This window comes from Numida meleagris, chromosome Z, assembly GCF_002078875.1.
Source record: "Numida meleagris isolate 19003 breed g44 Domestic line chromosome Z, NumMel1.0, whole genome shotgun sequence".
Lineage (NCBI taxonomy): Eukaryota > Metazoa > Chordata > Aves > Galliformes > Numididae > Numida > Numida meleagris.
The window spans coordinates 1,144,531-1,156,099 of NC_034438.1; the positions used below are offsets into that span (position 1 = coordinate 1,144,531).

Below are 11,569 nucleotides of genomic sequence, written 5' to 3' on the forward strand. Positions count from 1 at the left end.
AGCCGAGCTGCTGTTGGGAGGGCGTTGTATGGTCACAAGGCCGGAAGTCCTGCCCGTGACGACGCTCGCCTTATACGTCACATCCGCGGGGCGGGATCACATGACGCTGACTCCACGTCTGATTGGGTGGGGCCATCTACGCGCTTCCGCCGGAAGTGGGGGGTGGGTTACTTCCGGTGTGGTTGGAGCAGGGTGGCTGAGGTGAGTGCTGTGTCTCCTCGGGTTTTGCTGCCTTCGGTGCCGGTCCGGCTCAGCCCAGCCGCCTGTCCCCGGAGCTGCTTTTCCGCTTACCCCTCGTCCCTCCAGCCGGGAGCAGTCCGTGCCGGAGGTGGGAGCTGTTTGTTTCAGCGCCCATTGGAGCGGAGCTTCACTCGTTCTGGGGCTCTCCGGCCTTTGTGTTCGTGCCCCTGAGGGAAAATACAGCCGCTGGCGGCTCAGCGATTTGACGGAACCGGGCAGGTTCTAGGAACTTTCCGGCCTCGGCACCGGTAGCGACACAGCGCAGGGCAGTGTTGCACGAGCGAGGCCTTCTGGAGCAGCTTATTCTTTTTGCGGGAATTAAACCTTTTTTGTCTGCGTTACTTTTTGTTTGTTTGTTTGTTTTGTTTTCATAAGAATGGTTCGATAATAATGGAGTTAGAAGTGGGAAACAAACACCAAATGCGTTTAAATGTGCAATGTCATGCTTGCTCTCTCCACTGACTCGCATGTGGGTGGCTTAGAGACAAACAAAGGCATGTTTGGTGAAGTAGTAAGGTTATTACAGTTTCACCCTTTGCCACTTCATTATTTTTTTCTAAAAATGAATTGCTTGCCAGCCAGGCAACAAAGCATCGTGAAAGCACAGAATAAACTTTGGAACAATATTGCAGTATTTTAGGGCTGTTCTTTTGGTTCCTGTGGCTTTCTGCATCTGACAGAGCTATCACTTGTCTGTGTGCAAAGTGACTGCAAAGACACTTGACGTTGTCTCAGGAAGGCAGCCTGTTGTTTCTGTCATTCTTCAGCAGCTGGATAATTCCTCAGCGTTTCACAGAAGATTTGATAGCTAGGAAGTCAGGCACCAAGAGTGCATAAGTCTTTTCAGATGGCTTTAATGGGTTGCCTCATTCATATTTTTCCAGTGTAAGATTCCCATCTGGCTTCAGAGGCCATCAGCTTCTGTACTGCTACATTGGAAGAGGGGAGAACTGTCTCTGGAAGCAGTCAACTGGAAGCTGATGTTCTTGTGCTTCACAGGGCCTGCCTGGGGCTACACTGGGATAATTTGAAAAGAGTAAAGAATGTCCTAAGTGAGGATGTGCATCTTCGTGGAGGGATTGTGGAAAGCTTTTGTTGTTTGTTTTAATGTAAGAATTCAGGTGTTGGCAGCCAAGAAGGAGAAATGTGAAGGGCAGAGTTGCATTGTGCAGCAGAGCATAGTGTATCTGGTACCTCACCACCACAGAAGGGGACAGTTCTTATTCTACTTAAGCAGTTCCTCTCCCAGTTGCACCTTTCTGCCCCTGCACTTTGGTTTTTGGTTTTCTGCTTTGTTCATTGCAGACTTTGGGTTGCTGTTTTTGAAAATCACTCCCAAAATCACAGGTTTTGGGACAGAAGGGATTCTTAATTTTCTGATAGTTTGGCTAATTGTATTGAAATGGTGCGAGATCAAGTGACTCCCAGTCCAGTGCAGGTGGAAGAAAGTAACACATACTCTCCTTAGATCCTGTTCTTTTTTTGATTTAAGCAAAAAAGTGTGGTTTTCTGAATACGTTTTTTTCTGACTTTGAGCTGTGAGGATGATGAATTAACCAAAAAAGAGCAAAGATTACCATTAAAATGTCAGGAGTGTTGCCCTTATTGTTTGTGAGGACTTTATAGCATTGGAACAGACAGCTGCTCTCAACTTAGGGTATAACATCGGCACTTCTGAACTTTAAAAATCTATCTTTAAGAGATCTTTTCTCTTTAAGTGTTAACTACAATCCTTTCTTAAGACTTTGTTTTTTGTTTTCTTAACTGGAGGCATACAAAAACTGTAAACTTTTTTGCTTTTCAGTTTTGTCACAGAAGAAGAGGAAGCCATGGTGTGCATCCCTTGCATTGTAATACCAGTTCTTCTCTGGGTCTACAAGAAATTCCTCGAGCCCTACATCTATCCCATTATTGCTCCTTTCATTAAGCGTGTGTGGTCCAAGAGAGCTGTGCAAGAAACAGGCACGAAACAAGGCCAAGGAGGCAGTGCTGGAAATCCGCAGGCACCTTCAGCCACACAAAGAGATAAGGGGAATGAATCTGGAATTTACAAGGTAAGATTAATGCGCTTAGCTAATGAGGGAATCTCCAGATAGAGCAGCAGCGGGCACCACAGAAGTTGGATGTTTTCATAGTAGCTTTTGTGGCTATTTACTTCTGAAAGTGAGCTGACGGTACTGAGCTGGCTGGAAATACCAGTTTCTCCCGAACAGCTTCTGGGAGGTTTTGGAAGGACAGGAATTGCACCTGTGTTCTGAAAAAGCTTGAAGACAGTACTCTGGCTATGCCTTTAGAAAAGCAGGAAGCAAAGTGATTAATACATTGTACCAGATGCATGAAGCAGATTATAAAAAGTAACTATTCTGCTAGCTCTGCCACTCACAATGGGATAAAATGTTCCATGTATTGAAATTGTGCATTCACTATGTATCTCTTCTAACAAAAAGCAGAGGTTGCCTCTGTCCTCATCCCCTACCCCAAATAATCACGTGTAAATCCAAAGAAATTCCATCACTTTGATTCTTAGGGCAGATACTGCATGAGTCTTCCTTGGCTGTGCTTACAAAAGTCATTTGCATCACTGAGTTTTACTTTCCTGGCTGTAAAAATAGTTTTTGACATCTCATTTTAAAGGTGTTGTCTTTTATTTGCAGTTTGAAAGCAATGGGTTTGCAAATGGAATTTCTGCAAAGGGATCTACAGACGTGTCTGACAAGAAAGCAGATTAGAGGAATTCATTCCTACGGATTTCATTCCCTTGTGTCCAACATGAACTGGTGATTGCTCTTGCTCACACTGAGACTTTGTTCTTTGCACATTTCAGCTGAGTAAAACCCCTTACCACTTACAGGAGAGGTTCTCTTTTGCCACTAAAATGGCAGCTAGCAAATTTCTTATATGAAATGTTTGAAAACTGCATTAAGTTATTCTTTATTTTCCTCACTGGAACCACTTGGCATCTATAATCTATTTGACATAATTAGAGATTAGATTAAGTAGTTTGTGGATAAGTCTAGCTAAATGTGTTGCTTAGTTTCGCTCGCTGTGAATGCAGTACTTCAGGCTTCCACTTGAAAACTGCAGCCTTGACCTTGTTAAAGAACTATTAATTACATTGTGGCAACATAAATATTATGGTCAAAATTATGAAGAGTAGAGCCTGCCATGTGAAATTTGTGGATGAACTAAAGGAGTTACGCTGTGCACAAAGTTTTCTTAGCTTACTAGAAATAGGAAGTCTCGATTTGATACTTTCAGTCATTTTTTCCTTAATGCTCTACCTTTCTTTCCTGAAAAGGATTGGCAAGGACATGATGCAAGAGAATTGTTGCTTTACATTCTGTTGCAGTGGTTTCAAATGATACACGTGTATCTTTAAGAAAAAAAGACTAAAACCTCTTTCAACATGCTTGTGTAATTTGAATTATAATAAAGCAGGACTTTATTTAAAAATTAAATTGCTTTGTGCAGTTGTTTTTAGGTTTCTGTAGAATAAACATCTAGGGTGGTAACAAAATCTTTGAAAACCTGTAGTCAGTCAGCAGGCTGAGGTGGGTCATAGATACACTGACTGCAGGATGAAGGAAGGGATCTCAGCACATGCAGCTCTGCATCCTCCTGGGAAGATGTGTTCTGGTTCTGAATTGCGTCCCGAAATGATGCCTTTGTGTTTAATAGGAGTAGAAGTTACAATTCCTGCTTTGTCCTCTCTTCCAAACCAGAGGACTGTCTAAAAGATTACAAAAAAAAACAACCCCAAAAACAAAAAAAAAATCCTCAACCCCACACCAGCCATTCCAGCAATACAGGATTACTTATCATTTTCACATAAGTCTTACAGTCATACATTTTTATAGGGAGATGTTTCATGGATTGTACCTTGAGAGTATTCTAATAGCAAGAAGAGCTGATAATTGTTTCTGTGTTCGTTCAAGAATTATTGCACGAAGAAGGGCTGCGGACTGGAGTGGTGAGAGGCATCTTGCTCCCCTTGAAATGTCACTGAAGTCCTGGCTCATCCTTGAACCGTGATTTCTTCTGCCAGAGAAGTATTTACTCTGTGGTTGTCAGCTGCCTCTGGGGAGGTGTGTTCCTTTCTACCACTGCTCAGATTTTGTCAGGGCATGTGTGAATCAGGCTGCAGTGTTCACAGCTGGATACTGGGCCGTTGTTCTATTATCTTTCTAATGAATTCGATCATAGAAAATTCCTTCTAATCATAGAATTTAAGATGTAAGACAATGCTGCTTAATCTCCCTTAATGAGCCAGTCTGTTAGGAGGTGGATTTTGTATTATTTAATCAGCTTTTGCATTACCCTTGGAGCGTAAGCCCCCACAGGTACATCTTTCACAGGTACATCTTTCTCCTGGACTACTGCAATACCTTCTGTGATACAAAACCTGGTTCTGTTATTCTAAGCATGCACCTATGACATAATTCATGCAATAAAAGATAATGCATTCCTGTAACCTCTCACAGATGTGCTGTGTAGTACATTCACCTCTAAGAGCTGTGAGCATGACAAGAAGTACCAGAGCTGTGCTTGGGCTCCTCGCATTTTGCAGGATTAGGTCCGTAATCCTACTGCATTGTGAATAATTAAGCAAAATAATAAAAAAAAATCATTTAGAAAAGTGTGTGGAAGAAACAAGCTGCCTGAAGGTGTGCAGGGTATCTTGTGCTGCAATGCAAAGAACGGCACAAAGCTGTGTTTAAGAAAAAAAAAAAAAGTAGGGAAAAAATACAGAAATCCTTTTATGGTTGTAAAATATATGTAAAGAAAATCAGAAAATTTTGCCATTCATTAGAAGCAGCATCTAGAAACAGGTTTGGACACCCCGTGTACGGACATCTGCTAGAATTTGGTGCAAAGTGATCGTTATTTGGGTGCGTTACAGAGAGCAGTCGAGTTCCAACCACAAACTACTGAATGTTCACAGCTGTGCCCCAGCCTTCCGACAGACACCTTCCATTTCTCTGCACTTCAGAATGTCTTTGTGAAAGGAACGACATCTTCAGAGGCCACGAGTGTAGGAAATGATGAGAAAACATCCGTGCTTGGGCGAACTCCCCCTGCCTTTAATGAGAGCTGACAGCTTCATCACACTGCCTAGTGCATGAGAGAAGGGGTTACCTTCTGCGTGCATCTTTCTGGCTGTCACAACGTGAATGTTCACTCAAGCTGCACGTTTGGTTTTGCAGACCGTTGCTGTATTTGCTTTCCAGTGGACGCGACTGCAGCAATTGAACTGGTGTAGGAAAACCCATGTTTGCTAGTGTGCTACCCCTCTTCCTTCAGAAATGTTTTTAAATCCCATTACTACACTTTTCTTTTTTCCTTTACTTTATTTGAAACCCCCCTTAGGCACCATGAGAGGCCGCCAAGCATAGAAGAAGGGTGGGTACCCCTCACTACACCCTCAAGGCAGCCCAGCGGACTACACTTCCGCCGTCCTCCCGGCCGGCGGACTACATTTCCCGGCGTGCCCCGCGGCCCCGGCCCTCGCGCATGCGCAGAGCGGCCGTGCCGGCGACGTGGAAGGCCGCAGGCGGGCGGCAGCGGCGCGTGTGCGCCTGCGTGAGGCGGGGGGTGGTGGGCAGCGCCCCCGTGGCGGGCGGTGTGTGCGTGTCCGTTACAGCCATTGGAGCGGCGGTTCCTTACCCGGTAAGCGCGGCCTCAGCGCGCGGCGGAGCGCGGCGGACAGCGCTGCTGGGCCTTAGCGGAGGGCGGGGCTCGGCTGCGTCTTCTTCGGCGTTAAAGCCTCCGGGCCCGGGTCACGCTCTGTTGGGGGGGGGGGGAGAGCCGTGAAACCGGCTCGGTCCGCCCTCGTGCCGCACCGCGCTGCCTGCGGTCCGCTCCTGTCAGCGACGGCAGCGCCGTGTCAGGCCGCGGGGCTCTGCCCGCACAGGGCTGGGCACTGTGACTTCCCGTCCCGCAGCGAACCGCGGGTTGTCACAGTCCTCCCCCGGGACTCAGAGAGCGGCCAGGGTCCGAGGGCTTCCCTGCAGGACGCTGAGAGGTCCTGGGTGCAGCTGAAAACAAAGGGAGCGGCTTGCACGTCCAGTACTTAACACTTTTAATGAGGTGTCTTAGCAGTGGGAAGGCTGGGATGGGTCGGGCCGGGGAAGAGGAGGTGCAGGGGAAACCTCATCCCTCCCTACAACTCCTGAAAGTGAGGTGGGGTTCGACCTCTGCTGCTGAGTAACAGCAACGGGAGAAGAGGGGTTGGCCTCACGTTGCACCAGGGGAGCGTCGGGTTGGATATCAGGGGAAATTTCTTCACCCAAGAGTGGTGATGCACTGGCACAGGCTGCCCAGGGAGGTGGGGAGTCCCTGTCCCTCGGGGCGCTCATGGGCCCTGGAGATGTGGCACGTGGGGACGTGGTCAGTGGGCATGGTGGGGTGGGTTGGGCTTGGGGATCTTGGAGATCTTTTCCAACCTTAACGATTCTACGGTTCCAATGAGGAAGCTAAGAGTTGTGTTGTCTTTTCTGCTTTTGGGAGCGCTCAGGGGTGCTAAAGCAGTTCACCTTATGCAACGTTTTCTCAGTGTCACTCAGTTTCCTGGTTATTTCCCACACTGGTCTCTTTGCTTCTGAAGGATAATATTTAGTAAGAGTGGTAAATACTGTAAGATTGTGAAGCATACTTTCATTGATACCAGTTCTTGTCTTCATCTGTCTTCTTTCATTGCATGTGCTGAGGGATAACATGCTGGGCTGCAGATCTAACACCTTCCCTCTGAGGACAGGCCGAGAGAGCTGTGGCTGCTCAGCCTGGAGAAGAGAAGACTCCAGGGAAACCTGAGAGCGGCCTTCAGTATCAAAAGGGGAAGGAAAGAGGAAGAATAGGAAAGAAACGGACAGACTGTTTATCAGGGCCTGTGGTGACAGGATGAGGGGAAAAGGTTTCAAACTAGAAGAAGGGAGATTTAGGTTGGATTTAAAGAAGTTCTTTACACTAAGGGTGGTGAGGCACTGGCACAGGCTGCCCAGAGAGGAGGTGGTGCCTGTCCCTGCAGACACCCAGGGTCAAGGGATGGGGCTCTGAGCACTGATGGAGCTGTGGGTGCCCCTGTGCACTGGAGGGAGTGGGACCTGATGGCCTTTGAGGGTCCCTTCCAACTCAGACCATTCTATGATTTATAGAAGTACAGGACTACTATTCTCTGTGTTGGGCACTTCTTGAGTGCTGGGGAGTGCAAACGAGCTCCTGGTCCATTGAGTCTAATGCTGAAGCCCTCTGTGTTGTGTAATTCCTAATTGTACCAATTTGTGAGTAAAAAGCAGTGAAATTGCACCAGCGATTTTAAATTAGAAGTTGTCATTGCTGCTTGGATTGCACAGAGCTGAGGAAAGCGTTACTTTGTGCTCTCCGTGGGCTGGAATCCACACAGCACACAGCTGGAGCGGCTGTCAGCTCCTTGCTGCTCTTCCCAGCACTTGGCTGGGAAATTTAACTCAGAATGAGTTAAATTCAGTAGGGAAGTATACAGTGCAAGTGAATATGGGAGATAGATGGCTTTGATGTCTCCAATGATTTTGGCAGATGAATAGGAAGATCCCAGGCTGTTCTTAGCGTGCTAATGACTGACAGTTGGGCTTGCAGGGTTATGAAGTCACGTGCCTTTTTGTGCAAGGACGTATTAAAGCAAGAAATCCTGTTTGGCGGCTGAAGAGCTATTGTCAGAGAGGATGGATATTTCTTCCAAGTGTGTTCTCTGCAGTGGGTAGCCTCTTGTACCTGATAGTAATCACAGCTTGCCAAGTGGTTTCATTTGCACCAAACCCTTTATGAGGTGTAAGAGGTAGCTGAATCGAGAGAGACATCATGGCAGCCTACAGCTGTTTAACTGCGCTCCTGAATGCTGTTGCTTTCTGTTTTCTCAAGTAATAGAGCTTATTTCTGGCTGCTGGAGGAGGATAGGGCCAAATGAGTGACATTAGTAATGGTGCAGATATTCAGTGTGTTTTTCAGCTGGACAGTCAGATCTCAATATACAGTGCACATGTTCTGTTATTTCTGTATAAGCTCCGTATCCTGCAATATTCTCACGTGAGGTTAGATTTGTTCCTCTAGTTGTATAGCTGCGGTACAGCTCTTGTGCAGGAATCTGACTGGTGATGGCGCACGAAAAGCAGTGTTTTTCCTGTGTGAAGAGCAGAGCTAGTATTTCAGTTTCTACTTGAAGCTTTTGGAGGATGTTGTGTTCCTGTGGTAGTTACCTAAAAGCTTTGCTCCACCAGTTACACACAAATGTGAGATGTTCTTCACCCAGCCTGCTCCTTCCTTCCGCTGGTCTTCTACTCACCAGATAGAAGCGAAAATACTTTCTTCTATGGCAGAAAACATGTGCTGTGTTTGAACTCAGACTTGGACTTGCGACATGGTGAAGGATTTAGATCCAGTGCTGATTTACCTTTACAAGGCAGAGGAAAGCTCTGACGTTTCTTAACAAAAAGGTGTTTGTTGGACTCGTGTCCTGTCAGCACAGTTCCTTCTAAGTTCCTGCCTGCTGTTTGCCTCCAATGGCACACAGTGACTGAGGGGAGAGAGGGTGAATAAGCTCGCTGTGAATTAGTGTGTGCTAATACGAGGGCTGATGCATGGAAATAGGATGGTTTTGAGTTTTGGGTCTTGAAAGCAATAGTGGAAAGGCGTGCTGCCTTAGAGCATGCATCATTTGCACAAACGTGTATTTGCTTATTGCTGTCCTGTGCTGTAATGTAACACTGTGAATATTTTTTTTTTTTTTAGACCTTGTGTTTTCTTTTGTCTTTTTCTTCTGAATGTTCCCGACAACTAATTGCAATTTGTTTATCAGCTCTCAGGTCATTAAGAACGATTTCACCAGCGTGCTCCTCTCATGTTTGCTTTGGATGGTTGATGCTTGCGAGTGGACACCTAGGTTTTGCGTCACTCACTGTCGTTTTTCTGGCTGAGGGTTGCAGGTCCTGTTGGCTGGTGCTTCTGTATCTGTTATAAGGAGTGAAAGAGCTGTGGGCTCTTGAGATGGCACTGAGAAATTACATAAGCCTTGTGTCTGCCTGTCTGTTATAGAATGTACGCTTTCTCTTTTTTTGCACCTCCTTCCCAGAATGTTGTATTGAAAATCAGCTGACTGGAGGGTTACCTTAGGTGCAGCAGCACGGCCCAGGGGGATCAGCATCTCCCACAGAGCTCTTTCATCAGTCATCAGCATCTGGGCTCGCTGACGTTCAGTTTCTTCTGCCTGAAATATGCTACCTGAGCAAGAAGGTTTCCAGAAATCTCTTCTCTAGCTGTTAGCACAACGCCCGTCCTGGGGGTGGGGTGGGAAGGAGCATCTTGCGCTCCTGGGAACAAGGCTTTTATGGAGACTGACTCCCACGGAAAACGTGTGTGGGAGATGAACCAGAGCAGAAGGCGTAGTGTTGTCCTCAGCTTTCAGCTGCTCCCCGCCTCCCCTGTGAGGGCGTACTTTGCTGGCAGCAAATCTGTCAGGATGCGTTGGTTCTGCTGCTGTGCAGGACTCAGCTTCAGCACGACCCGTAGGGACCGCGTAACGTCACAGCAGTGCTGCCTGCTCCAGGCTCCTGCTTGCAGAAGGGGGTGGACCCTAGGACGAGTTGCTGAACAGGAGGGACAGAAAGGATGCTGTGCTTGTTTGTCTACAGGAGAAAACAGTGTACAGCTCAGCTGAATGATCTTAAATTCTTCGAGATAAGAATTGAGGATGTTTTGGAGTCTGAAAGGGGGTGGGTAGAGGTGACATGGAGAATGATATCTGGGCAGCTTTGCCTGCAATTAGGGAAAGGGACACTCACATGTGGGACGTGGGAGAGGTGTGGGGGCAACCAGGAGTCAGTACAGTGGGAAAGAAAGTGAGCAGGAACAGTTTCTTGGGGAGCTCAGACAGGGGAAGGTGAATTGATGGCAGTGCTTTGATGGCATTTGTTCATTGCCAGGCACTGAGGTGTGGCTGACCTCTCTCTGCTCTTTATTTATTTATTTATTTTTTTGACTTTTTAACACGCCTTGAAGTACAAAAATATTTTCATGCTTTTTCTGATGAAAAACAGAAAAAATCTTAAATTCTGAGGGTTGTAAAGAAGTATTTTTTTTATAATTGCTTTTAGGGGCATAAGTTCTCGTTGCAGCGTGTTTCTGCATCACTAATCTCGTTTAGCAGGGATTCTGGTTCAATTTAATTGGTAAGGACAAAATCCTTAAGCTTTTGTGCCTCACTTTGGAGTATACAGGAATGGGAACAATCTTTTGGTATTAGTGTGAAGTATTTGTGTAATGGATTTTTGCCTTTGAATAAGGATGAAATCATATTTCTTGCTTTTTTTAGCTTCACCAGTAGCAAAGCTTCCCCCAAACTGTTCCCTGAGCTGCGCAATAGAATGAATGCGTAATACATCAGGTGAGGGCAAAAGCATCTGTATTAAGGGAGCTTTGTCACCCAGCTGTCTCTTGCTTTCAGATAATAAATACTTCGGAGAACTCAGCTGTAAGTTGAATTGTCAGATTCTTTTTTGCTCGTTTTTTTTTTTTTCCTAGAAGTGAGCAGAAAATAGCAGGCGGTACTGTTAAGAGAAACTGCATTTTATCTGCTGGAATTCAAGTTTTCTGGTAATACAGCGTCGGTATTGATTTCTGCCGCTGGGACCTGTCAGTCCTTTTTCAGTGCATTTGGAGCTTTGGGTATGTGTTACCAAACAGCTTTCCTCCTGGAAGCAGCTGCCTGGCACACTGTCACCTGGGGACCCTTGTGGTACTTCTGGCAGCGGGTAGTGGAAGAAGCAGGTGATATCATTTCTTAGGTGTTTTTTTTTTTGTTTGTTTGTTTGGAACGTTTCTTTCACATCCCGGAGTTCTGTGTGGCTGTGTGCTGAAGAACAGCAATAACATTTCTGACCCCATGAGGGTTTTGCAGTCCTTGATGTGTGCTGAAGTTTGGAACGGGCTCGGTGAGGCAGGGTGCAGGAGGCTGAGGATGAAATCAGTGCATGCGTGTGCCTGCCCAGATCAGCTGGGACTGATGTGAACCTGCCTTTGGTTTGACAGTCTCCCTTGCAGTGTGCCTAGAGGTGCAGGAGTGTGTTGCTGGGAGCTGAAAGCTGGGATTCTTAAAGACAACCGAAGGAGCAGGGCTTCAGGTTTACTGGAACTTTCCTGGTCTGACAGAGCAGGCTGAAACGCATTCAAGAAACATTTCCCAGGAGCAAACTTGAGGGCTGTGCTGCTGCTTTGGACTTTTAATGTCTGTTGCCATCAGCTCTCAGGCTGCTTACTGAGAAACGAGATTGTCCTGGAGATTAGAAAATACCCAGTGAGGGTG

At 46.5% G+C, this 11,569-nt stretch overlaps 2 protein-coding genes across 6 annotated transcripts in view; both read left to right on the forward strand.

Moving 5' to 3' along the window:
- On the forward strand, window positions 73-4,716 carry CZH18orf32 (chromosome Z C18orf32 homolog). 2 transcript variants are annotated; one of them, XM_021379778.1, is made up of 4 exons: window positions 73-201; window positions 2,045-2,294; window positions 2,895-3,017; window positions 4,176-4,716. In XM_021379778.1, exons 1-3 carry the CDS (start codon window positions 101-103, stop codon window positions 2,967-2,969), a joined length of 426 nt encoding a protein of 141 aa, XP_021235453.1. In that variant the 5' UTR covers window positions 73-100; the 3' UTR covers window positions 2,970-3,017; window positions 4,176-4,716. The 2 variants fall into 2 exon arrangements, with proteins under 2 accessions (XP_021235453.1, XP_021235452.1); XM_021379777.1 differs by lacking the exon at window positions 4,176-4,716 and having other exon boundaries at window positions 74-201; window positions 2,895-3,698.
- DYM (dymeclin) overlaps window positions 5,750-11,569 on the forward strand; it is a 162,945-nt gene continuing 157,125 nt past the window's right edge. For 2 of the 4 annotated variants that reach the window (XM_021379772.1, XM_021379776.1), the window contains exon 1: window positions 5,750-5,907. The gene's annotated coding sequence lies outside the window, so the exon portion shown is untranslated. Of the gene's footprint in view, window positions 5,908-5,977; window positions 6,328-11,569 lie in introns of those variants that run through there. The other 2 variants (XM_021379773.1, XM_021379774.1) reach the window with 2 other exon arrangements.